The sequence below is a fragment of the Corythoichthys intestinalis genome, chromosome 2 (assembly GCF_030265065.1).
Source record: "Corythoichthys intestinalis isolate RoL2023-P3 chromosome 2, ASM3026506v1, whole genome shotgun sequence".
In the NCBI taxonomy this organism is placed as follows: Eukaryota; Metazoa; Chordata; class Actinopteri; order Syngnathiformes; family Syngnathidae; genus Corythoichthys; species Corythoichthys intestinalis.
This window is the reverse complement of record NC_080396.1, coordinates 43,822,108-43,849,319: the sequence shown is the minus strand read 5'-3', so window position 1 is coordinate 43,849,319 and position 27,212 is coordinate 43,822,108. Positions and strand designations below refer to the sequence as shown.

The following is a 27,212-nucleotide window of genomic DNA, read 5'->3' as shown; positions in this document are numbered from 1 at the left end:
TTTCCCATCATTCTGCTGTGAGTTTTAATAAGTTTGTCACTAGTTGACGCCATTTGAAGTGGGAGGTCTAGCAGCGAATGAACGAATGCTATGAATTGGGCGTCTATAGAAGCCAATGAGTTTAGAGAATCAGGAGTGTTAATTTTTATTGTTCTCATTTCGCTGTAGTATCTGAACCCTAATCTACTGGCGGTGGTGAGCGAGAGCACTGACTCCCACCAAGAGCGAAGCTTTATCGGCATCTTGCTGATCGACGGCGTGACCGGTCGTATCATCCACGAAGCGGTTCAGAGGAAGGCCAGAGGCCCGGTCCACGTTGTCCACTCTGAAAACTGGGTGGTGGTAAGTGTCTCCGTACTCCAGATCTGAAAATTGATGCTGCGTTGTTGCACTCACTCACCGTTAATGGTGTTTCAATATATCTTCAGTACGAATACTGGAGCACCAAGTCTCGTAGGAATGAGTTTTCGGTGATTGAACTGTATGAAGGGACGGAGTTGTACAACAGCACCGTGTTCAGCTCTCTGGATCGGCCGCACGCCCCTCAAGTTTTGCAGCAGTCTTATATTTTCCCTTCATCCATCTCCACCTTGGAAGCCACGCTGACCGAGAAGGGCATCACCAGCCGCCACCTGCTCAGTGAGTGTCGACTTGAGATTTGTCTGAAAATTATAGCCATCTGTACTGAAATCAGATTTTTTCTTTTTCCCGCCACAAAGTTGGTCTGCCGTCAGGTGGCATTTTATCACTGCCCAAAATGTTCCTTGACCCCCGAAGGCCTGAAATAATATCCGAGCAGAGCCGGTAAGTAGACAAATTTATTTTAATTTTTATATGCATGAAAGCTGGGCTGCCATAATTGGCGATAGAAATTCAATCAATTTAGAAGAAACGTTTAGTTTTCCAGTTAACCTTACTATTCTGTTGAAACGCGCACTAATAATTACTGATTGACAGTGACATTATATTAACATGAAAAGTCAATTAAAAAATAAGGATTAAATTCCTCTAACCAGTGAAGAAACACTACTCTTACTCCGATACTTTGGGCTACACTAGAGTCGTTACATTTTACCTCTTTATTCTACATATTGACGTTATTTTTGCCAGAGATGCTGAAAGTAGCGCTACCAGTTTCACCAATGAGATGTCACAACAAATAAACACATGACTCTATTATACCATTCAAAGATGACAGTGTTTATTCTCCACTAGAGGGCACTCATGCTCTTTGGACAGGTAATGAGTCATAGTGTTGTGGTCTAAATTTGATATTTTTTTGTGTCATCATTTTGGAATAATACGGTCATGTAATAGGCTCAGCAACTCAGCGGGGGTCCCCAACCATTGGGCCGGGGACCGGTACCAGTCCATGGCACATTTGCTACTGGGCCGCAGAGAAATAATAAATAAATTGTTAATGACCGCAATCTGGCCTGTGCCTCTTGACTAATCGGAGTGGATTTGCATACGTCGCCCTCTAGTCGTTGGCCGCCATTACTGTGGTGTTTGCGCACCTAAAGCAGCCCAGCGTCAGTCAATGTAAATGGTAACATTAGCCGCTGTTGGCTGTGTGCTGCGGCTAGCGACGTCTTTGGACAACTTTTTAACGGGTAAAAGGCACCTGCTGAGCCAAAAGAGAAGCCTACAACCAATGCTAAAGCAAAGAAACTTTTCACGATTGGAGAAGAACTCATTATGCCTGTGACCAAGGATATTTGCTGTCAAATTTTAGGAGAGGCCGCTGTTAATATAGGTTGATTCAGTGTACGGAGAGTTAAATTTTCCTTGCACTTAACGTTAGTTTTTATCCCCTTCATGTTATTTCAATTTCACGGCACACAGTGCCGGTCCATGAAAATAGGGCCGATTTCACATCGGTTCGTGGTGCAATAAAGATTGGTGACCACTGGGCTATAGTACAGTATTATAATAATGGTTTACATAGATGAAGTTGATGAAGAACAAAAAACTTTTTTTTTTAATCAGATATCATAAGCAGTTACGATGTTACTCATTACTTAGTATTCTTTTCAAGGAACTTGAGTCATTTTTTGTATGACTTTTACTTGAGTAATATTTAGAAGTAACGCTACTCTTACTTGAGTAAAATTTTTGGCAATTCTACCCCGAACATTGCATTTAATTGCGGACTGGCCACTTGGAGGCAGCACTTCGCTGAGAAGCGTGTGGTGCTGTTGCACCTTTGCACTTGTGAAAAAACGTTTTCATCATGCCTTTTTGAAAATAGACGATGGTTGATATAACTTCTTTCTGGCAGTGTACATAGGTAGCACTTTACATACATGTACCTTAGCTGGGAGCTACCACGAGAAACAGTAATAATTCTTCTTTTGTTTATAATTTGATGTGGATGAGGCAAAATAATTTCATTTGTAAAGCTGATTCTAGAACAAAAGATGCTTTTAATACAACTTATTCTCGTAATATTCCATCTATCCATCCTCCACGGCTTTATCTGGGGTCGGGTCGTGGCGGCAGCAGAAGACAGACGTAATTTATTGTTTTACTTACCTGGTTCTGAACTTCTGACTGGTTATAGGACCGGCGCACCAGCACTCAGCTATGCACTACTTGGCACTTGTATTCCATGAAGCCGGAGGAGTTTAATCATATTGGTCGTGCAGCCACCTTTGCATGATATATCTGTAGCAAATGTTGCACTGAGATTGACTGGTTATTTTTCTTCTTGAAGTTCAGCCAAACTCTAGAGCGCCGCCACACTGTGTCCATGGTTAAAATCATGCTGAAATGCACAAACACACGCTTCATGTGGCTGCTTCTTTGTGGTGTTCGGCAGCTATTTTTTTCCGAGCGGCAGTCAGGGCATTGAAACATGGAATCAAAATTTGAACGGTTTTGGGAGAATCGGAGTGTTAGTCCCGCCTCCCATCAATGCCGAACCCTAGTTAATACAATGGTGAGAACAAGTATTTGATACACTGCCGATTTTGCTGGTTTTCCCACTTGCAAGCCATTTAGAGGTCTAATTTGTATCATAAGTTCTCTTCAACTATGAGGGACGGAATCCAATACAAAAATCCAGAAAATCACATTGTATAATTTTTAAATAATAAATTTGTATTTAACTGCATGAAATAAGTATTTGATACATTACCAACTAGTAAATATTTCAGCTCTTAGTTCTTTTTTAAGAACCCCTCCTGTTCTCCACTCATTACCGGAAGTAACTGCACCTGTTTGAACTTGTTACCTGTATAAAAGACACCTGTTCACATGCTCAAACAAACAAACTCCAACCTCTCCACAATGGCCAAGACCAAAGAGCTGTGTAAGGACATCAGGGATAAAATAATAGACCTGCACAAGGCTGGGATGGGCTACAGGAAAATAAGCAAGCAGCTTGGTGAGAAGGTAACAACTGTTGGAGCGATTATTAGAAAATGGAAGAAGTTCAAGTTGACGGTCAAATCTGCCTCGTTCTGGGGCTCCATGCAAGATCTCACCTCGTGGGGCATCACTGATCATGAGGAAGGTGAGGGATAAGCCCAGAACTTCACGGCAGGACCTGGTCAATAACCTGAAGAGAGCTGGAACCACAGTCTCGAAGAAAACCATCGGAAACACATTACGCCGTCACGGATTAAAATCTTACAGCGCACGCAAGGTCCGGCTGCTGAAGCCAGTGCATGTCCAGACACGTCTGAAGTTTGCCACTGACCATCTGGATGATCCAGAGGAGCAATGGGAGAAGGTCATGTGGTCGGATGAGACCAACATTAAACTTTTTGGTCTAAACTCGGCTCGTCATGTTTGGAGGAAAAAGAAGGATGAGAACAACCCCAAGAACACCATCCCAACCGTGAAACATGGAGGAAGAAACATAATTTTTTTGGGGCTGTTTCTATGCCAAGGGTACAGGACGACTGCACCGTATTGAGGGGAGGATGGATGGGGCTATGTATCGCCAGATCTTGGCTGACAACATCCTTCCTTCAGTGAGAGCCCTGAAGATGGGTCGTGGCTGGGTCTTACAGCATGACAACGACCCAAAGCACACAGCCAAGGCAACTAAAGAGTGGCTCCGTAAGAAGCATCTTAAGGTCCTGGAGTGGCCTAGCCAGTCACCAGATCTGAACCCGATAGAAAATCTATGGAGGGAGCTGAAAGTCCGTGTTGCCCGGCAGCAGCCCCGAAACCTGAAGGCTCTGGAGAAGATCTGCATGGAGGAGTGGGCCAGAATTCCTACTGCAGTGTGTGCAAACCTTGTCAAGGACTACAGGAAACGTTAGGTATCTGTAATGGCAAACATAGGTTTCTGTACCAAATATTAAGTTCGATTTTTGTGATGTATCAAATGCTTATTTCATGCAATTAAATGCAAATTTATTATTTAAAAATCATGTGATTTTCTGTTTTTTTGTATTAGATTCCGTCCCTCACAGTTGAAGAGAACTTATGATACAAATTACAGACCTCTACATGCTTTGCAAGTGGGAAAACCAGCAAAATCGGCAGTGTATCAAATACTTGTTCTCCCCACTGTAAACGTATTGAGTTACATAAAGCAAATTGACACTAGTTTTTGGTAACTCTAGAAATGCGTATTCCATTGTATATTAGCGTTAAGCTAGCGAGCACGTTTGTGAAACGCAATCAATTTTGTATTTTAATGCTCAGTATGTCTAATTTTCAATGCTATGTGTATTGAGAATTTGCTTTAATGCAACTGGATAAATGTCTTGAAAACCATCAACATTGGACATTTTTTTAGCGGCTGTTGACAATCTTCCAAACTAGTCAGTTTCTGTCAAGGCCATGTTATGATCAATTAAACATGAAATGGCCCATTAGATTGAAATTGTAGCCCAAAAAAAGAAAACTTCAATATAACAACCGGCCATCCCTACAGCACAATCAATATCTGCAAGATATCTTTGCAGTTTTCTCACCTTTTTCATACTTTCCAGGGAAGAGAATCTGATCCCATACGCTCCAGAGTTAATCATCCGCACGGAGTGGTTCGTCAACTACAATCAAACGGTATCAAGAGTGCGAGGAATTTACACTGCCCCCTCTGGACTGGAGTCCACATGTCTGGTGAGTTTGCACTCACTGGCTCTTGAGTGATTATTTGGGCAAAATTAAAGTGACATTTTTAACAAAACCCCTTTAGGTAGTGGCGTATGGTCTTGACATCTACCAGACGCGCGTCTATCCCTCCAAACAATTCGACGTGCTAAAAGACGACTATGACTACATGCTAATCAGCAGTGTGCTCTTTGCTCTCTTCTTCGCCACTATGATAAGCAAGCGATTGGCTGAAGTTAAGCTGCTCAACCGGGCATGGCGGTAAAGCTGTTACTGGCCTTGTGACAGCCCGGATGCCACATGTTGGATCTCAGCCCAAGGCAACAACATGGAGGACAAAAAAAAAGGCCCTGAAGAACTGCAAGTGTGAAGGAGGGTAGAGTTTTGGGATGAAAAGTAAAAGATTAATCAAGGTCTTATGTGCATTTTTTTTTTTTTTTTAACTTATTTGCTGGCAAAGAAAGAAGTCCTAGTTAAGTAATTTGCATCTGTGCCATGTTTGGATTAAACATACTTGAATTTATTAACCTTCCTTCTGCAAATATGAGTTGTAAGTGGATGACGAGACTCCACCTGAAGCAGCGAACCAGGTGATGCATACATTCCTAATGTATGCGGACCACTTGAGTCAGTAGAACATATTTTTGATGTTCTATTTAAAAATAAATCTCACAAGGTGTCTTGATGTCATGTTTGTAGAAAAAGTCTTACACACAATTTCAATTAATAAGTTATTTATAAATAGTTGATTTGTTTTACAATGATTACAACCTCATAACGTAGTGTTCACTGCGGTTGAGGCGGACAAATAATCACCTAGTTGAGAATCGTCAGTGTAACAGAGGTTGTAAACACAGCACTGATCCTCCCAAGAGGACATGTAACATCAAGTCCAATGTCATACAACACTTTAAGTATTGTACTGTGTTTTAAACAAATTAAGTTTATACATGCACAAGATGTTTGACATTTTGTTGAGAAAAATAAAAACATTACAGCATTTAAGATTATTCAGTCCTTCGATCCTTTTGTAAAGAGCTAATGACAATTCACCACTTTGAATCAATGAAATGTACGATACTGTGAAATCAAGAGACCACAAACAATGGAAGTTTTTAAAATATGAATAAGACACTAATCGGTTCACTTGTTTGGGGTGGTGCTAGTGTTTGTTGTTCAATCAACCCTCAGTCATCATTGCAATGATATATTTTTGAATCATATTTAAGATTTTAAGCAGCATGTTGAAAAAAAAAAAACATGGAATGATAAGCAACACAAGCCCAGCTCGTTCATACAATAATTACTCGCTCACATCTCAGAGTAAAATAGATATTTTTGTATCTGCTCGCGTCGTGGCATTTTTTAATGTCATCAGAACGTTACTACTGGAATAAAATATTGTCCCCAAAGGGGAAGGAAGCACGAGGCAACTAAATCCTACAACTTGAGAGAATACTGGAATGTTAAGAGGATTTCCAGGTTGACCCGGAGCAAACATTGCGGTAATACTCGCCGGCAAAATATTAGAAACAACAAAGTCACAGTGCTGCATCAACATAAATATTCTTACAAACATCACAAGTCCATAGAGAATGCGTGTGAATGCGACTTTTGACACGCAGCAGCAGCCAGTGGTGGGGAAAGATCATTGAAAATTTTAATAAATATTCCTGATTTTAAGTGATCTTTCCTCAGAAAACAAAAACATGGCATTTAATGGAAGGGTTGTTTTGCAACTGTCTTATGACATTTTTCGGGTTTGCTGTTTTTATCTGAACTCATTGGCTGCCATTGACGGCGATCGCTGTCCAATCAGTTTGTATTGGGACCAATCGGCAAATCTAATTGACAACTATAGTGTTTTTGACAGTTGATTCATCGTTTAGATTGTTGACCTGAAAATTGTGCAAATTCTCTATTTGAGCCTCTTGATATTAAATACAGTATTCACATCAGTTTTTTTTTTCCAGGAATTAAAATTATTTACCTTTTTAAAATACTTAAATAATTTGTTTAGTATTTTCGGTAGTGGAAATGTTTATCTTTCAATTTAACTTTTTAAAAACATTTTGCTCAAAATATCCCTGTATTTACAATTTTTTGAAATTTTTATTAATTTATCCTAATTGTATACTTACCCCTAGATTGAAGAAATTCAATATATTTTTTAATAAAAGAAAAAAATGTAAGTACTCTTTCAAAATATTTTTAAGGAAGGTAAAAAAATGAAAAATCTTTGAAAATGGAATTTTCCTGATTGTATTTCTGGAGAAAATCATAACATGGTATGTCAATGAAATGGTTGTTTCAGAACAGTCTTGTTGCGTTTGTTGGCTTTTGCCGTTTTTACTTTAACTGAAAATTAGTCTTGACGGCGATAGACGTCCAATCTATTTGAACTGGGCGAGAAAAAAAAAAAGGTTGCTCAAAGTATTTAAATATGATGCAAATCACATATTTCTTATGAATTATGATAATGATTGAGTTTCCTGTTAGCAAGCTAATTCATCAACCAGATCATCAATGTTGAAATGGAATAGGCTGTCGATGGCACTGAAACATTGATCGTTCACGATAAGGCCAGTCCTAATTTGTATTAGCGATTCTGCCATTCGTGTCCCATTCTGGCAGGTTCGCTCAAAAGTCGTCCCCGCCTTTCTGCGAACGTCTTTTGTCGCGGCGGAAGTAGGATGTAGTGTGTGGCGCTGGCCTTTTTGCCGTCCTTCAAAATGGGAACGATGCACGGAGAAAGCTGCGCCACAGGGGGCACCCTCTCGCTCAGCAGAGACCTGCTCACATATTGCGGGTTAGCAGCGAAACTCTGGGTGGCAGGCATAACGCCGTTAATGTAAATGGGGAGGCTTTTGGGGCTCGGTGAACGTGGCGGGCACGGGGGCACCAAGGGGACTCTCGGAGGGATTTTCGGAGGCTTGTCCTCGCCCGACGCGGCCTTAAGGTAGGTTTTAGGCGGGATGGGGATACGTGGAGGAACTCGGGGCTTCTCCAAGTCAAGTCTAGTGCATGGCGTTTCCTGGGGACCGCTTGTTAATTTGTCGTCCCTGCCGGGCCAGGAGAAGGCTAAGGAGGCGTTCCCAGGTTGATAGGAGGGATTGACTTGACCTCTGCCCCCACGCACCATCACCGGGCAGCTTTTGGGCAAAAGTGGGCGTCGCTCACTGTTGAAGAATTCGACCTCGTTATCCACCACCTCGTCCGACATGAGTTCCTCGGGGTCGGGTAACGGTGGCAAAGGTTTGGCTTCTCTCTGCGGGCCCCAAAACACTGTCCATCTGTGGGAGGTACTATGAGGTACCACCTGGTCTCCTTCATGAGGTCCAAGGCTCTTGTCCACTGGGAGGCAGTAGGGATCAGAGTAGCGTGGAGACTTCGGTAGAATGAGGTTTGCTGCAAAAGCACAAGTTCAAATGTTAAATAGGCTTGGAAATGCCTTGTGTGACATAAAAACTTGAGGGTTGCGACTATTCATTGTTTTCGCCATTAATGACGATAACGAAATTTTTTTGTCGCAAGCTAAAACCGTGGCTTGGCAGACTTAACGAATGACTGTCTTCGTCTGAGAAGACGACAACGAGAGGAAAATGCGATTCCATCGTATGTTCAGCGTGACATTTTCATATTGTATGAGGAGGACGTCGGATCAGTGGCACCTCCAGAAATTGTTCATAGGGGTGGCCAGATGGGGCCACTTAAAATCTTGGGGTGCCTCACCAAAACTAAAAGCCATAATTTCAGGTTTTTATTATGTTGTTGCAGTAAAAAGGCCAGAAGAAAACTATCAGAAAAACTTAAGCACATGCTTACTGATATGCTTTGGTGTATTGTGCTATATTTAATGTTACTAAGGATTTAATGTGCATAGTCCTAAACAGTACAGTCAACATTTTGAGTTCCACAGCTACTAAAATCTGACATTATACTGCAGCGGCGCTGGAAGTCACAGCTTTTTCATTTTTTTTCCCCATCCAAGAAGAGCAGTTTTGGTCCAAATTTGTCATGATTGCGACTTTTTTCCATACATGCTGGATAGTTTACGTACAACTACTACTACTGTAGGCTACTACAAAGACAGCGTTCTATTTCACCTGCAGTGTGTGTTGGAGTTTTTGTATTGGAAATAAAAACGCCCGTGTACTTTAATGCAATTCCCTGCAGCTAAACGGCAATGACGCACAAACACATTTGAAAAATAAAAGGTCCAATAAGCCTCAGTTTAACACCAACGGGTGCTGCAGCACCCTCAACACCCAACCTCTCGCGCCACTGTTATACTGGCCACCCCAGTGGCCAGTAGGATGGCCCAAAAATTTATAGGGGGGGGGGGGCGTGGCCACCCCTGGCGTGCGCTCATGTGAGATGTGGTGCGCCTCTCCCTCAATCTCCTTACCAGAGTTTAGGATGTGTTTCAAGCTAGGCTGCGCTCAATCTTGCTTGTTTAGAAACTCATGGTAAAATTTGTTTTCTTATCTTGGCAAGCGGGAATATGGAATGTTGCTTTAGCCTTTAAAGAGCATATGACACGAGAAAAAAAGTCTTAAATGGCATTATTATGTGAATTAGAATCATAATTTGAGACGATTCGACTATATACAACAATTTAGCAAAGCACAGATGACGAGAAATTAGTCTTTTAATCTGTCGGTTAGCCACGCCTACCATTATAGGGCTTTAGCGTCCCCAACAGGTGGATGACGTCAGCGATAGACTGGGCTCATCGGTTTTACTATTCAGCCCATTGAGGGGGAATTATTCAGAACGAGGAAAACGCGACGAAGAGAGCCGCAAAATGTCATTGTTTCAGTCTCTCTACTCCAATATTTTTACAGGATATTCTTTTTATCCAAGTATTTTCCCCAATAGCTATATAAATGGCTTGAGAAGGACCAGTCAGCCCGTCGAGGGGGAACTATTCACAACGAGGAAAACGCGACGAAGAGAGCGGCAAAATGTCATTGTTTCTGTCTCTTTACTTCAATATTTTTACAGGATATTCTTTTTATCCAAGTATTTTCCCCAATTGCTAAATAACTGGCATGTCATGACAAATAACAGTCTTGTGCTGAATGGAATATGAAATAATAAAAATGCATTCATTCAGGACGACATGGCAAAATTACTCCATAATGGTCAAAATTGTCGACTTCACCTTTACTGTCACACCTCCCGAACGATATTTTATGACACCTAAATCGGACATATGCCATTTCCCTTCCCCGGCTTCGGAGAATGTAAACAAACCAGAAGGCGTGACAGCTAGCCGACATGCTAACCCGAACAGAGTGATGTTTCAAAGTCTTCGAAGCGGAAAATCACACGTAACTATCCTGGATTATTTGACATGACGACCCGGTTGTCGATTGTCTTCGCGGATCGGCAAACCGCCCGGCGGAGAGCAATTTACAGTTCGTTCCCCGGAGGAGGGTGGCTGGAGTTGTTGTGCAGCTAACGTGCTGCTGCTAATGAGCATTAGGAGAGCTTTTACATGCCTATCAATGATCAAACGTAAGTAGTCCTTCATTTAAAGGAAGTTTGTAGTGTTTACTTTGTAATCGCTGTATTCGTATTTGACATAATACAAAACAGGATGTTTACTCACTTTCTCGTAAGTCCAATGGTCCCACAGTAAATATCCACGGTGAATGGGAACCTTTTGAAACTCCAAAAAGGCGCATACCCCTCTCCCTCATACAGAATGATTTTTCTGCAGCCGTTTGGCTGGCGTGATGCGAAAAATGAACGTATTAATCCGCAAAATCAGCGGAATCCTTCGTCCTCATACACAACAGTACACTGCAGCGTGAAGAGGACGTCTTCTACCGTACACGTCACAGCGCCCTCCTCCTCAATGCAAGACCGAAGCCGGAAGTCACTCATTTTCATGGCGCGGGATTCAAAAAACTAAATAAAAATAGCAATCGCTTCCACACACATCCAAGCGGCCCATATCATTCAGGGGCATAAAATACCGCGTGTATTATGAAATAAACATGCTTTTTCGTGTCACAGGCACTTTAAAGGTCTGCGCTGAAGGATCATTACACACCAAATGCAACTCGTAGCATTAGTACAGCATTCTCATTCTCGTTAGCATTAGCATCAATGTTAGCGTCTCTTCAACGCTCAGAATTTTTTTTTTTTTTTTTTTTAAACATACAGTTTGTGGTTTCTAGTTGGGTTTAACTGAAAACAATGTATGCTTTTACTGCTGACTGTGTGTTATCGTGTTATCACAATGTTTGCAAGGTCGTTGTAAAGACTTCAATAGGTACTTGTCTATGTTCATTTGAAATTGTTGGAAACCTTTATTTTTGGACTAAAACTAGACAAAGACGAACACATTTTGAAATGATTAAAATATGACTAAGACTAAAGTATTTTCATCCAAAAGACTAGGACAAAAATTAAAATGGCTGCCAAAAACAACACAGCAACTAAGTCTATCAAAATTAATCGATTGCCAAGTAATCGATCATTAATTTAGTCGAAAACAATTTTGCTAATCGATTCATCACTTTAAGCCCCTACCAGTTAAAATGGATTGGATTTGTATTGCCATCAATTGTGAGGTCCCAAGATATTTATCTAATATCAGTAAAATTCCTAGAGCAAAATACAAATTTTCAAGTTTTAACTGGTTTAAATTATTTTTATTTTGAATTATTTTGATTTTTTAATACTCATGTTTTTTTTTTGTTTTTTTTTTTATTTACTATTTTAATAATTGTCAACCCAAAATCTGATAAGACATTTTACGAACTTTTGTAAGTTCTTAATCGAATTATAAGAAAAATGTTTACTTCTGTATGACTTTAGTGTTGGATGAAGTACTCACATTTTTTTTTTTTTTAAACTGAAGTTAATTACAGATACGGGGCAAAACATATAGTTAAGTAAAAGTACAACTATCGAAGTTAAGTACAAAATTACTTGCTTTAAAATTTACAAGTCAAAAGTAAAAATATTTTGTCTCTCTCTCTCTCTCCTCTCTCTCTTTTTTGTATATTTACCGTGTGAGGCTCAGCTCAGGTATTTTAATTTTTTATGTCCCTTATCAGATTACTTGATTATTCAAAATAAATAGTTCATTGATTAATCGGCTACCTAAAATAATCGATAGCTGCAGCCCTATTTCAAATGAACGAATGTTCCCAGTCTAAATGGATTGGGCGTCGAGCACCATCAATGGCAGCCTTAGAGTTACCTGAGACACTATTATGGTGGAAGATTTTTTTGTTTTTGTTTTTTTTAAAAAAAAAACTGACACCTTTTTAAAACGATATCTCGATTCTTGGCAGGAGCATATCGATAACCTTTTGGGATACAAAGTATCACGATACATCACCATTTCGATATTTTGTCACACCTCTATTACAAATCCATTAAAACATGGAGAGATGAACACATTCTTTTGATTTATGACTATTTTTTCATAGTTACTGTACTTTTCAGACTCGAAGCTTCTACTTTTATCCCAGCAACTTATAGTTTAGTACGGTATATATATGAACAGATGTTTTCGTGTGAAATTTGGTGGGTGCGGATTATAGTCGAGTCATAGACATCATCACTATTGACGTGTCACTTCGTCATTCTTTGCGCGACCCCTTATCAGAGGGGGCCGAGCTTCATTTAGTAATAGCTGAAGACGGCACGCGCTCATGTCGGATTTAAGCTTGGATTTACTTACGATTGGATTGATTGAAACAGGAAGGATTGTCTCAGCAGTGATTTGTTCGAGGATTCAAGGTAAATATATCATATTTTTTGTACCATGCATGCGTGATTGAAGCATTCATCCGAAGGAATTTTTTTCTTTGTTTACACATGGATGCGGCTAATTTTCGTGACTGACTAGCCTCGTAGTTTACTTTTAACTAAGAATCGAGACAGTTTTACATCCATATCTATGAAGAATTCGGGGATATAAGCATTTATTCACAAGAATTTTTGCCATAAACGCTCCTTTTACGCCAGGTGGCCGCTAGTCTCATTCGCTAACAGTATATAGTGTACAATGATAATAAAGGGCTATTCTATTCTATAATAAGTTTTGATTGTATATAGAATGTATTAATAACCTATTTACATTTTATTTATAATTGATTCTGCATGTTTTCCTCAAGTATTAAGTTTCGGATGTTGAATTGAGTGATTTATTAGCTGTTGAAAACTTGCAGTAAATAAAAAAAGTTGTTATTTTGGTCAAAAACATATGTTAAATGTTGCTATTGATCCTGAATATATCGGTGATTATCTCTGCATTTGGTGCTTTTTGTGCATCTAGTGTAAAATCTGAGACTTTTACAGCCATTTTAAGTTGTGTTATACTTATACAGAAAATAATTAATCGGGATTTTATAAGGAAACGACTTTGAATTTTTCTATACCTCTGCTTATGGAGATTCATATATGGCTAAGGTAGGTGCCTGTTTTGGTTTTAAGTCGGTAGCAGCTTTGGTTTTGTAAATATATGAATTTAAACTTTTTGAAAATAGGCCTCCTACTACTCCCGTGTCATGTCAATAGGTTATGAAGTCTATGGTCGGGTGTGTTTTATATTCCGAAAATCACAGTGCATAAAGGCTTAGTGGCTTGAAGGTTTTAAATTTAGCACTTTATTTTTTCATTTTATGTTAAACCACAATATCTCACAGGGTTAAAACTAATAGGACACTTATTTTTTATTAAAAGCAGCAAAAATAAATAAATAAAATAAATATTCTTAACGAAAACCACCTTCAAGACATGGTTTAAAAGTGTCGTCGTCCAGATAATGCCGGACCTATCTACACAAGGTCTTCCTATCGCAGTTTCCTTCTCGGGAGGAAACTGCTCTCAGGGGAAGAGACATGGAAAAGAACATGCAATGCCTCAGTCGAGCGTGGTGATTGGTCAGGAAGCGGCAAAACAGCCGACGACAGGGACCAAACAGGAAAGGGAGCGACAAGGCGTAGAAAACAAGCGCTTAACCCATCACCTTTGTCGTCAAACATCAGCCACAACACCCTGATTAACGCGGAGAATGGACACTATCTTAACAGAGCTTCCCATAACTTTGCTTGTGGAAACATCCGCCGTGGCCTAGCAGCTGGTGACCTGGCAGGAAGAGGGTGGGAGGCCGATAGAACCCCCTATGTCGTCCTAAAGCCTGATGAGCAAAGGCGAGACTTTCCGTTACTACAGCTTTGCCCTTATATAGCGTGGCGATGAACCGTATTTCGATAAACGTGTGACAAAATTGAAATCAAGCACCTCAATATCAGAAAGTACAATCAAATAATAAAGAAAAAAAAGTCTTTGTTTGTATACCAATTTTCATTATTCCAAAAAAACTTTTACAGTACATAAAGAAGAGCACATAAAAAGATCATCCTTTCATAGACGTGATCTAGCGCCATCAATGGCATTTAAACATGAGCATTTACAGCTAGTCTAGCCAGTTTAAGTGAATTGGACGTCTATGGCTATCAATTGCATGGATGTTAAATGCTATGGGAAAAAAATAATCTACTGTAACCAGTGTTTTTTTTTTTTTTAAATTCATTTTAATTTCATTAATTTAGTTTTTAACATTGCTTTAACTCAGATTTATAATAATAATAAGAATATATAAAAAACAATAAAATAAAATTATTAATAATTTATGTATTATAGTACTGGTAGTCCCCGGGTTGCCAATGAGTTCCGTTGCTACGCTGGCAGCGTAACCCGAATTTCAGCGCAAGTCCGAATTAACACTTTAAGTGCCCCTCAATACATCCCAAACCTCAAAATAACTATCCAAAAACATGTATTATAAGTCATGTTAATAAAATTTAAAAAATAATAAGACACAGGATACCGTTTACGCAACTGGGGAAAAAGAAATAAAACTACTTCAGACAAAATGGCGGACGAGACTCATGCGTTGAAAAGTCAAAATCACGCAAGTCGGCTACGTCGTAACCCGGAGATTACCTGTAATTGCTAATATTGAAGGTTTTTCTAATGACCAAAAGTAGTCATGTGCTCTATAAAATTTTAAAGGGGGTTAATTGCCAACTTTTGAATAGCTGTCCACTGCCGTGACCACCTTCCCTCAAAGAGCTAAAAAGGAAAAATACATTCATACTAATAGGGAAGAATGAACACAATTCAACAGAAACCATCATAATAATAGATAAACTGAAAAGGTGACCAACTAGTAGAAATCAGTAGTGACTTGAGAAATGAGTAAAACAATTTAAATATTTTTTTAAGATACGAGCCGTTTTTTCTTTTGTTTTCTTTTCCAACCCCCGTATTTGGACTTACGAGTAAAAATGTGAGATAAGATTTGCAACCTCATCTGAACTCACTTTACAACACCTTTCAAAAAGCAAAAAGTATAGCTCTATTGAATGCCATTATCATTTATAAAAAGAAATAATAATTTAAAAAAAAGACAAAAAAAAAAAAAAAAAGACAGATGACAATGTGTTTATGTCAGGGTGAAATGAAATAACATTTCCAGAGATTTCAATGAGGAAAGATGATTTGAAACTTAAGTGTTTTGAGTTACAAGCAGAATCAAAGAGCAAATTAAACTTTTCTCTTGAGGCACCAATGTATTCTAAAAAATAACATAATATATTGTAACAAAGGAAAACATTTTGCACTCTGTTATTGGTTAATTTTTGAACTGCGTATTTCTTAAAGAAATAGAACAGATTATGTAAGAAAACGCACTCCTTACAACAGAGGTCAATCTGGCTTTTCCTCAAGAACAATCTTCATATTCGTGAATACGTGTTTTTTTTTTTTAAACAAGAATATCAATTGAAATGATTCTTGTATTATATATAGTTTTTCCAAAATTATGAAGGAGGCTTACCGTTGCATTCTTGGATCATTTGCTGCTCCGTCTGCGTCAGATTGTGCTCCACATTATTGGTGGCCAGGTCTGAATACACACTACAAAGCAAGCGTAGGTAGTGCATGTGTCAATCATTTGTGCACGTAACCCATCCGGAGTGAGTCATTACACGTAGCATAGCTAAAATGACGACATGCCTTCTGACCTGTGATGTAGTGAGTGTGTTAACTCACTAGCTGCCACTGATGGCGATAGATGTCCAATCCATTAGAACTGGAAGCGTTAGCAACTTTGCGGCGGTTCACTTATTTGTCTATCGCCATCAGTAGCAGCCAATAAGATGTATGAGACACGTTCAAGTACCTGCTAAAGTCACGCTGTGTCCAGTAGTTGTTTTCACTCATGTTGCGGTATCAAGAAAGTAGTGGCTTTCTTACAGAAACAGTCAAATCTTGCCATTTAACCCATTATGGCTTCACTGCAAACAGAACTGTTGAGTAGAAATCAGAAACAAAGATTCAATATTAATGATTTGAAAATGTATTTCTGGTCAGTTGCTAATTGTTTTTTCTAGTAAACGGCAGAGGAACACTGTCCGTGGCAACAAAAGGTTAATACGTGTTTAGACTAAACATTTCAGGTGTAATGATTCACAAAGCTGATCTGAGACGGCGTTGCATTTGCCAGTGAACAAACTATTAGATCAATACAGTTAGAATGCTGCATTGAAACGCTTAAATGCGTTTAACATTCAGTTGTATGAATAACGATGAGTTGTATATTTAAGTCATTCGATTTTAAAAATTCTTGGGCTGTCAAGTATGGAAAAAAATGTGGAGAGAACATGTAGTCATTACTTGGCAGCTCTGTTAGAGGTGCCAAACTAACACATGTACAATACACGTAGCCCATCTTGAAATAACGATACATTTTTACTAGGGGTGTCAAACGATTAAAATTTTTAATCAAGTTAATTACAGCTTAAAAATTAATTAATCGTAATTAATCGCAATTCAAACCATCTATAAAATATGCCATATTTTTCTGTAAATTATTGTTGGAATGGAAAGATAAGACACAAGATGGATATATACATTCAACATACGGTACATAAGTACTGTATTTCTTTATTATAACAATAAATCAACAAGATGGCATTGCCATTATTAACATTCTGTTAAAGCGATCCATGGATAGAAAGACTTGTAGTTCTTAAAAGACAAGTTATAGAAATTCTATATCAAAACCCCTCTTCATGTTTTCGTTTTAATAAAATTTGTAAAATTTTCAATCAAAAAATAAACTAGTAGCCCGCCATTGTTGATGTCAATAATTACTTACACATTGCTCATGGGTGCTGAAGCCTATAAAATCAGTCGCACCCAAGCACCAGCAGAGGGTGGCAAAACTCCGAAAAACACAACAAGTACACCTTTCACTGTGCTCTCATTTTAATCTGTTTGAGCGGGGCATTTGTCCGTTAATTGCGTCAAATATTTTAACGGGATTAATTTAAAAAATTAATTACCGCTCGTTAACGCGATAATTTTGACAGCCCTAATTTTTACCCAACATAACTAAGCATGCACAATAGTCCTATCGCAAGACGTGCGATCGTTGTTGTTTTTTGTTTTTTTTTTATGTAAACTTTATTTTTTCTTCACAAAAGCAGCAATTGTGCGGGGACATGGCTTCCTGGATCCCTTTTACATACACCAATTGTCATCATTCACATACAAAACTCCTTAGCCTTGATTAAACGGTATTATATGAATACTGGGGATGTCCCGATCGCATATTTTTGCACCTGAGCCAGAGTAAGTCACCTGATTTTGAGTCCCGGTCGATACCGAAAAAAAGTTGTTTTTGCTTTGACGCTCACGCTGCCGAGAACAACCTCTCACTTACACAATAAATGTACACTTCAGACTGTGTACCAAGCTTAACAATGAATAACACATTTGGGCCTTCGATTGTAGACCTACCGAGGCATCTTTTGCCAGATCAAAGCTACAAACCTGTCAATCATCGTTAACTAAGTACCAAACGCCAGCTGCACTGGTGACCAAGAAAAAGTTTGGTCACACTGCGTATCAGGAGGGAGGGTGAGAGGCTGTTCAAGCATGAAGCAGAAAAACAAATACCTTAATTTCCCGAATATAAGGCACACCCGTGTATAATGCGCACCCCAAATTTACTTGTAAAATCTAGGGGAAATTATTGTACCCGTTTATAACGCGCACCCTAATTTTAGCACCAATAAATAGAAGAATACAAGAAAACAGAGCTCGTGTACAGATACAGAAATGTCATTTTACTGACTGGTGAAACACAGCACAATCATAGCACATTGGTAGTTCAAAACATTACCATAAACTGACAATATTTACGGTAATAATATGATTTGACAACTTCTCCAATTTAGGAGAAAACAAAACAGATGTGACTTTTCTTTTAAAGGCTGCTGTATAACTTGCTCCTTTCATCATGATGAATAAATGTTTCTTCCATGGATTGATACGGTAAAATGAAAGTGAGAACCTAAGTCGGAAATCCGAGAGAGCTCATCGCTGTCGATACGACAGTAACAATAGGAACTATTGTTATTTGGGTTTGAGTTTCCCGAGGGACAGATATAGTTGACGGACATAGGAAGTCTGTGTTGTTACGTTTGTTATGGTCCGAGTTGCGGAGCTGCAATAAACGTTGACTCAAATGAGTTCAAGAATCTAAATCCTGTGCTTTATGAAGAGTGAAAAAAGCTGAATTTAACACAGACGAAATCATTAGGCCGATTAGAGTGAAGTATTACCGAACAAAATGGTGATGTCACGTACCGTAATGGTTGGCAACGGGTCGCCGCATACGTTTCTTCAACACAACGTGGCCGTGTCAATAAAAAAAAAAAAAAGACGTTTATATATATATATATATATATATATATATATGTGTGTGTAAAACTGACAATGGGTTTTCCCAATGACTGTGTATCAAATACTTGTTCTCTCCACTGTATATACATTTCTGTCTCCATCCATGTACCCGTTTATAATGCGCACTATGATTTTACAAGTTGATTTTGGGGAAAAAAAGTGCTCGTTACATTCGGGAAATTACGGTATATATTTTTTAATTAAAAACCTGATCCTTTTCACCTGATTCCGATCGTCTAAAAATTTGCCTGATCAGCCCGATTTACGATAATCTCTAATGAATTAGATGTAGTCATAGTGAATCAACCAAAGTCTTCCAGAACAGAGCTATGAAAGTCTGCTGAAAATTCTTCTAATTATACTATCGCAAAATATCGCAAACCCCCCAAAAAAATCGCAATGTCAGTTTTTTCCAATATCGTTCAGCCCTAAACATAACTGAAAACATCTTACCCCATTGAAATCAAAACAATAGTCATAAATTCTGCCTCCCCCTAATCACAAAAAAACTAATATCTCTCCAATGCGTTTTTCAAAGATTTGCCATAATTAATTTTCCAACCGATTCAGTGAAATTAGAGGGTTTCAGCACTAGATCAACAATCTCTCACAGCACACCAACATTTCACTGCACAGCAGTTTGGCAATGGCTGAACTCTGCACAACAAACAAATAAATCCCAGCCGCGTGTCAGCTTAATGCCATCTGCCTGCGGACAATCGCACAAGCTCCGGGTCAGATGTGGGAGGACAAGCGGCACCGCTTGCCGCCCTCCTTCCTCTGTGTGGCTATGAGAGCGTGCAGTATCCGCCCTCACAACAGTGGCTGATTGTGTAGCATTCTTGTGAATCTCATTGATAAGCTACAGCATGCTACATCTGAAACCACCACACACTACTGTGCTTTCTCCAAATCATTTTCCTGCTCCAATAATAGTATAGTAAATGATAGCTTTATTGATTAAATTTTTAACTCATTGGCTGCCATTGACAGAGATAAACGTCCAATCCATTTCGACTAGGAGGGCTAGCTGCTCTACTATGCAAACACAGAATGGTGAAATAGTATTTTAAAATATTTGACTAATGTATAATGCTGTTTGAAAATATTAATATTAGTCATACAATTATTTCCTATGAGTGGTCTGCACATCGTTTCACCATTATTTGTAAAGCAAAATGTAGCAATATTTTATTATGATTTACAATGCATTCCTAATCCAATCAGGGATGGAAAAAGTACCCCATAAAATTCGACTCCAGTATAAACACATTGAAGAAATTTTACTCAAGGAAAAGTTCAGGTGTAAAAATCTATTATAAGTAATATATAGGCAATTCAAAATTTTATCAAAGTAAGAGTTATTCAGTTACTTTTGAGCGTGTGGGGGGGCTTTTTATAACAAAAGTTACTTTTTTTTTTTTAAACAGCTGTATAAAATTGAGAAGACAAATTGTCAGACAGGATAATATGTCTGAGCACAATCGTAACAGTACTCATTTACATTATTTGCAAAAATTGAGTGCTGCTCTCAATGTGATGTAAATTGTTAGCCATGCTGATTAGCAACATTATGTCCCTATCACATTTGTTTAACCAATGCTAGAAACACTAAATCATAGCTGGTTGCAATTGCTTTTTGAAAACAGTATTAATAGGAAATGAATAATGTATAATAATTAGGGCTGTCAAACGATTAAAAATTTTAATCGAGTTAATCACAGCTTAAAAATTAATCTTAACTGAAATTCAAACCATCTCTAAAATTAACCATATTTTTCTGTAAATTATTGTTAGAATGGAAAGATAAGACACAAAACGGATATATACATTCAACATACCGTACATAAGTACTGTATTTGTATATTATAACAATAAATCCACAAGATGGCTTGAACATTATTAACATTCTTTCTGTTAAAGGGATCCACAAATAGAAAGACTTGTAGTGTTAAAAAGATAAATGTTAGTCAAAGTTATAGTAATTTTATATTAAAACCCCTCTCAATGTTTTCGTTTTAATAAAATTTGTTAAATTTTCAATCAAAAAATAAACTAGTAGCTCGCCATTGTTGACGTCGCCGAGCGGTGACGTCACATGGGCTCCCCGCCGTTCTTCCACAGTGTCTTTAACTATGTAAGGTTGTGATTGAAATACACCACAAGGTGTCAATGGAGAGTTTTAAATTACTTCGATATCAAGCCAATGAGTGTGTTTCGTCCCTCAACTGATGCCGTAGTTCCCTTTTTACTGGTCCATCCATTGTACTTCACGGTCATTTGAGTGCTTGCTTCATAACGTACGAGACCTATGATAGTTTATATATTGTGACTAAATATTGCCATCCAGTGTATTTGTTGAGCTAAACGAAATGTTTGAATAGAGTTTGACCAAAGTCTGAGTAAGTTTTACGTGTATTTTGCATTGCTATTTTGATTGGGAATGCCAGTTCTCTTTGCATTGTTGTTTAACTTTGTGAGAATAGGGCCCCATTAATACAGATTGAAGCGCTTTTCTTTTTGTGAACATTTTTTTTTTTGAGAGATAGGAATATTATTTTGTTGTGCTTTCACTAAATGATACGTTAATGTGAAGGAGTTGCCAAAGCTTATGCCAATAAACGGCGTGGTCAAATGAACACCTGTGTCCACTCACTTTTCTCTGCCTCTTAGCGCTCAATGTGCAAAAAACAGCGTCATTGTAATCTGTTTGAGGCAATGCATGAGCACGTCATTCCGCGCATGCGTTAAATGCTTTAAATATTTTAACTGGATTAATTAAGAAAAATTATTACCGGCCGTTAACGCGATAAATTTGACAGCACTAATAATAATTATTCATTCATTCATTCATTTTCTGAGCCGCTTATCCTCACGGGGGTGCTGGAGCCAATCCCAGACTAATTATGGGCAGCAGGCAGGGTGCACCCTAAATCGGTTGTGAGCCAATCGCAGGGCACAAGGAGACGAACAACCATTCGCGCACACACTCATACCTAGGGACAATTTAGAGTGTCCGATCAGCCTACCCTGCATGTTTTTGGGATGTGAGAAGAAACCGGAGCACCCGGAGAAAACCCACACAGGACGGCCAGAGCCTGGGATTGAACCCTTGATCTCAGAACTGTGAGGCGGACGTGCTAACCACTCTGACACCGTGCCGCCATAATAATTAATAATTTTTATTAATAAGTAACGTACAATGACTTTTAATTTTCCGATGTCTGTGACTGTGTGGAAGCCCTTCCAATATGGCGTCGATGCAAAAAGCCTTTCTTGACATAATAGGTTTCTACTATGTGTTGCGGTCTGGCACTCAAGTTATCAGAGCCATTCAAACTCTTTTTGTTTCTTTTGTTATGTTTTTCTTTTTACTTTGTAGTGGAAGTGTTTTAAAATGTAATTGAGTTAATGACTTCCAACAAAATTTACTCAAGTAAAATTACAGATTTAAAAAGTACTAAAAAAAAAATGACAAAACACGACTAAGTCACAGTAATGAGAGTAAATGTCATTCGTTACTTTCCGCCCATGCTCCTGATTAAGGTGTAGTGGGTTTAACAATGCAGCGCATGCATCAAAACCGTCCTACAACTCGTAACTAAAGAGGCTCCCACACAACTATTTGGATATTTATTTCATCCTAATCCGCCCAGTGAGCCTCGGAGATGGAGGAATTGTACCGCCAGTTGGCTCGGTGTGCATGAATGGAGCCACTCTCAGCTATAAATGGGCCTTTGTGACACTTTGGAGTGCAGTGAAGCAGGCCTTTACAATGCAAGTGAACTTTCCCATGAGGTGAGGACAGAAGATACACCACGGGACTGTGGACATAGCTGTGGACAGAAGAACCCTCCTTAACTCATTGGCTGCCATTGGCGGCGAGAGATGGCCACTATCACAGTAAACAGTCATTCATATGGCACACTTACTAAACTAACCTGCTTGAGTACATATCCACACCAACCACAATGTTACGTGTCCCTATTGTTATGTAATAATAGAATTAAATCATAAAATTATCAATTGTAATCCGTACTTTACAGTAACAATAAAAAGCACTTTAATTCTAAAGCTGCCAGTAGCCTAAAATGACAGCATCATTATACTTTACAATTTCTAATAGCTGGCCAACAGTACGTCATTGTATGTGAACTTCCTCGCCATTCATGCATAATTTATTGCCAATAAAGTGTTTGCGTCAAACTATGAAATATCAATATTTGGTGGATTTCATATTTTGCTGGGTAGTCTGGAATGTAAACTCTTGTGCACAGTGTGTCTCAAACAAATACTAGAGGACTCTTCTTTAGTAGAGGCCTCTTCCTTCAAATAAGCACAATTTATCCTTGCCAGCACGTTAAATAAACGCTACATGCTAGAAGTGCCCGGAAGAAACCCGTGCGAGGGCAGGGAGAAAAATCTGAAGTCCACACTCAGAGAAACCTTGGACTGAGCCAACAACTAGTTTGGTCTCTGCAACAAAAATTTAATGTCGACCAGCCGATATATCGGTAAGCGTCACCTTTTTCCTTTTTTTCACCACCTGCACTAATCATCTTGGGACCGATGTTGATTTGTCTCACAAGAAAATCTGCCGTGCTGCCATGTTATGGGAAAACAGTTAAATTGTGACGCTGCTGTAAATCGTTGTATTTCGACTCTGAGCATATCGTCATATGTAGAGACAAACGACGAGTCAAATTTTAAATCGGATGTCGAAAGGATCGTTTGTTATCAGGATTGTTATCAGGCGTTATCATTTGATCCAGGTGTGTTAAAGGAGGGAGACATGGAAAACAAGATGGATTACGGCTCTCGAGGACCAGGGTTGGCCACCCCTAAACTAGTATATAGCAGATATAAGTGGATAACTTATGTTCAGACTTTTGGTGACGATCTTTGTTAATTATGATTTTGCACCACCTAGTGGCCAGTGTTACAAAAGTTGTAGAAGAAAAATTGACCCGAATCTATACATTTATTTACAGGTAGTGCCCGGGTTACGACATACCCGATTTACGGGATTACGATTTCGACTTTACGACGCCGAAGTCTCGTCCACCATTTTGTCTCTCGTCAAATAATATACAGTATGTATTTATTATTAATGTTGACTTTTATTTGTAATGCATGCTTTTATTTTATTTACAGGAAGCATAGAGCAGGTAGTACTTCCGCACGTAAGAGCGCATATACACACGAAGAAGAACGTATTGCGCATACGAAGAACAGTGCACACGCACACACGAGGAAGAGCGCATTAGCTCCCACGAAGAAGTCGTAGTCGCGCAGCCAAGTGAGTGAGAGGGGAAAGTTTGCAGCTGCAAGCCCACACACATTTGTTGCTTGTGAAGCATCCACAGAGGCAAAGCCTGTGTATAACACCTTTTGTACTGTTTATTGTGCGTTTCCAATTGTGGTTGGATACTTGGGGCGAGTTTATGTGATTGTTTTTGATGGATGCGTGGACGCTAACTGATATATTGTGCAAATTGTTTGTGTGCATTGTTACGGCGGTATCAGCAGGTAGTTATAGACGCAAATTTTAACTGCTGTTATTGAAGATGAAACTTATTTAATTTCATTTTTCTGATGTCATGAGGAGCCGAATATAGTCAGCAAACCACACGGATGTCTGACATCGTCATTTCAGGGCTTAACTCGCTGTCTAGCTAGGACTTAACTCCACCGTCTTGGCAAAGACAGTTCAATGACGTATAATACATGTTTTTGGATATTTATTTTGAGATTCAGGTAGTATTTAGGGGTACTTAAAGGGTTAATTCCGACTTTCAGGAAATTAAGGTTATGTTGCCAGCCTAGGAACCAAACTCGTTTGTAACCCAAGGACTACCTGTAATGAGGGTTGCCTTTCAAAATCAACATGAGTTTTTAAAAAAGTTTATCGGCCTCAATATTGGCTTTCGACATCGGAAATCGTCAATTTTGGGGGGGGGGGGGGGGCATCTGCATCAGCCTTTGAAAATCCCATATCGGTCGCCCTCTGGTAATAATACTCATCATATCCTACATCACCAACTAGCCCTGTGACTCAATCTGAAGTAGTAGGGAGGGATGCCCTATAACAGCAAACATAATAGTCCCAATTCAATACATCTGTACTCCTACAAAGAAAAAAATTATACTATGGCATTGTTACCAAAATGAAAATAGTTCATATATTTTCAACTAGAAAAAAAAAATGCTCTCAATACAGCACAACATTTAAGACATAATAACAATGGCCACTTTATCAAACATTCATCAAAATGGTCAGCAATTGTGTTAATGAGATCAATAGTTATAAATAAAATTATCAATGTTTTTACTCCGATATTTTTTGGGGGGCGATTTTTGTAGAAGAAAAGAAATACACCCCAGGTCAAATTGAGGATTACAAGTGGGCCTTGAAGGAATAGGGAAGTTTGGGCCATTCAAGGATCGGTGACTGAAAAAGGCCCATTCAAGTATTTTCAATTTGTGCGATTAAGATTGTGTTTTTTTTTTTTTTTTCCACAGGGTGTTTCTGGCTGTGCCTGAGAATTAAAACATAACTGGAGAGTGAAGCAATGTAAATATGGCAAATGATGCAACATTTGGATTACTTTTGCATTTGAATTTCCTCACTAGTTAATGATCACTGCTCACTGAAAGTTCAATCAGGATGAACGGGAAAACACGTCAATACCTAGAATTAACAGTACAATCTGAAGAAAAATGTTAAGTCGGATATTAACTTGTCCCCCCCCCCCTCAAATTCCATTCGTAAATTCCAAAACTACTAAGTACAGTAAATGTTTGCAGGACAAACAATGTGAGGCCATAAATATATAAAACCTTTTTTTAAACAGCTAACTGAGTGCACCTTTTTGTGCCTCTTAACCATCTACTGTATTCTAAGTGATGGGATCTAACTACGTATATATAAATCATATGACGCAATGACGTAAAATACTTCTGTATCTGTGATGACAATTATTCTAAGCACTTTTTTCTTTTACCGTCTATAATTAAAACCTATATTTATTTTATTTTTTTCAAAACAAGCTTAAAACATGGGAAAAAACAGACAGCTGCGATATGGAGGATCGTGAACTAATGATGCAACCGATTCAGAGGAGCAAGATACTCAACAACGGCCTTATTAATAGAATTGTTTTGTCACCTGTAAGAATGATTCACGTCCAATGTATTCATTCGTCTACTTGGTGCAAGCACTATGCAAGTTAACCCTTTATACGGCACCCATTTAAATAATTGGCTGCCCTTGACAGCGCTAAATGCCCCATCCGTTTTGATTGGAAGGGCCAATGGCACTGAAAGATGAGGATTCAATTGAACGTCTATCATTGTTAATGGCAAACTTTAAAAAACTACATAAATGAATAAATCAACCATATAGTGTTATTGGAGGCCAAAACTGGAATGTATTTGTTTTTATAATGATTACTAATAAAGATTACAATTGAGAGCTTGCGTCCACGTATGTTGACATCACATTTTGGGTCACGTAAGGCACATTTGTATAGCAAATGTTAATATTGTCGACTACATGACTCAAAACGTCATTTAAACCTATGTGAACACCATGTAAGTCTTCATGAGGTTAAGTTTTTTCAAATTACCAAAATAGTCACTTGCCATAATAAGGGTTAATAAAAGTGGAAGACTATTTTGTGTATTTTGTATTTTTCAATAAAGCCTATTCATTGAACTGGTTTGTATTTAATTTTTGTATTTTAGTAAATTTTAGAATGATTTCTGAATCTCTGATCATAATTGCTTACAAAGAGTATGAGCGGTCTGTAACCTAAAAATGTCATGGACCCTACCTTACTTTTAATTCTGTAAATACAGTAGCGCCCCTAGCGGTCAGTCTCAGACATGCAGTCGTGGCTTCACTGGTTAGTGGACGTCAAGCGGGTCATTATGCACATCCTGACGCCAAGAACGCTCAAACAGCACGTTCTGGACTACTCTCAGTTAACGCCCACAATGAGGAGAGAACAAACGTGGTAACCCATTCATCTACTTGCTGTAAATTCACTGGAGGAAGATTAATTGGAGAAAATCACGGTGCCACTCTTCACATTTGAAATGGCGATTGCTCAGCGGTCGCCTTAAAAAATGAATACGCTACAGCTTCGTTCCCGATTAACAGCAAATGGGTCATTGTTACTCACCGACTTTGTGTCCATCTCTCGTTCATAGCCAGCGCGGAGCCATGTGCATCATGATGATGTACCAACAACAGTGAGAATGAGAAGTGAGTGAGCTCATTGTGTCTCCGTGACGTCAGCACGTGGCTTTATAAGTGCGTTCGTGTGCTTCAAACTCCACCCCAGCGT

General features: G+C 38.8%; 2 protein-coding genes across 2 annotated transcripts in view; one reads left to right on the top strand and one right to left on the bottom strand.

Annotated features, from left to right (window-relative positions):
• Positions 1 to 6,078, top strand: part of emc1 (ER membrane protein complex subunit 1) — a 22,760-nt gene extending 16,682 nt beyond the window's left edge. Inside the window, exons 18-22 of the mRNA XM_057820124.1 lie at positions 169 to 342; positions 429 to 639; positions 720 to 804; positions 4,953 to 5,082; positions 5,159 to 6,078. Coding sequence (XP_057676107.1) covers positions 169 to 342; positions 429 to 639; positions 720 to 804; positions 4,953 to 5,082; positions 5,159 to 5,338 — 780 coding nt within the window. The 3' untranslated portion in view covers positions 5,339 to 6,078. The remainder of the gene's footprint in view (positions 1 to 168; positions 343 to 428; positions 640 to 719; positions 805 to 4,952; positions 5,083 to 5,158) is intronic.
• LOC130906152 (ERBB receptor feedback inhibitor 1) lies at positions 5,791 to 27,212 on the bottom strand. The gene is made up of 4 exons (XM_057820136.1): positions 27,048 to 27,212; positions 16,292 to 16,418; positions 15,947 to 16,026; positions 5,791 to 8,481 (listed from the first exon to the last, which is right to left on the bottom strand). The coding sequence occupies exons 2-4, from the start codon at positions 16,330 to 16,332 to the stop codon at positions 7,673 to 7,675; spliced, it is 930 nt and encodes a 309-aa protein (XP_057676119.1). The 5' UTR covers positions 16,333 to 16,418; positions 27,048 to 27,212; the 3' UTR covers positions 5,791 to 7,672.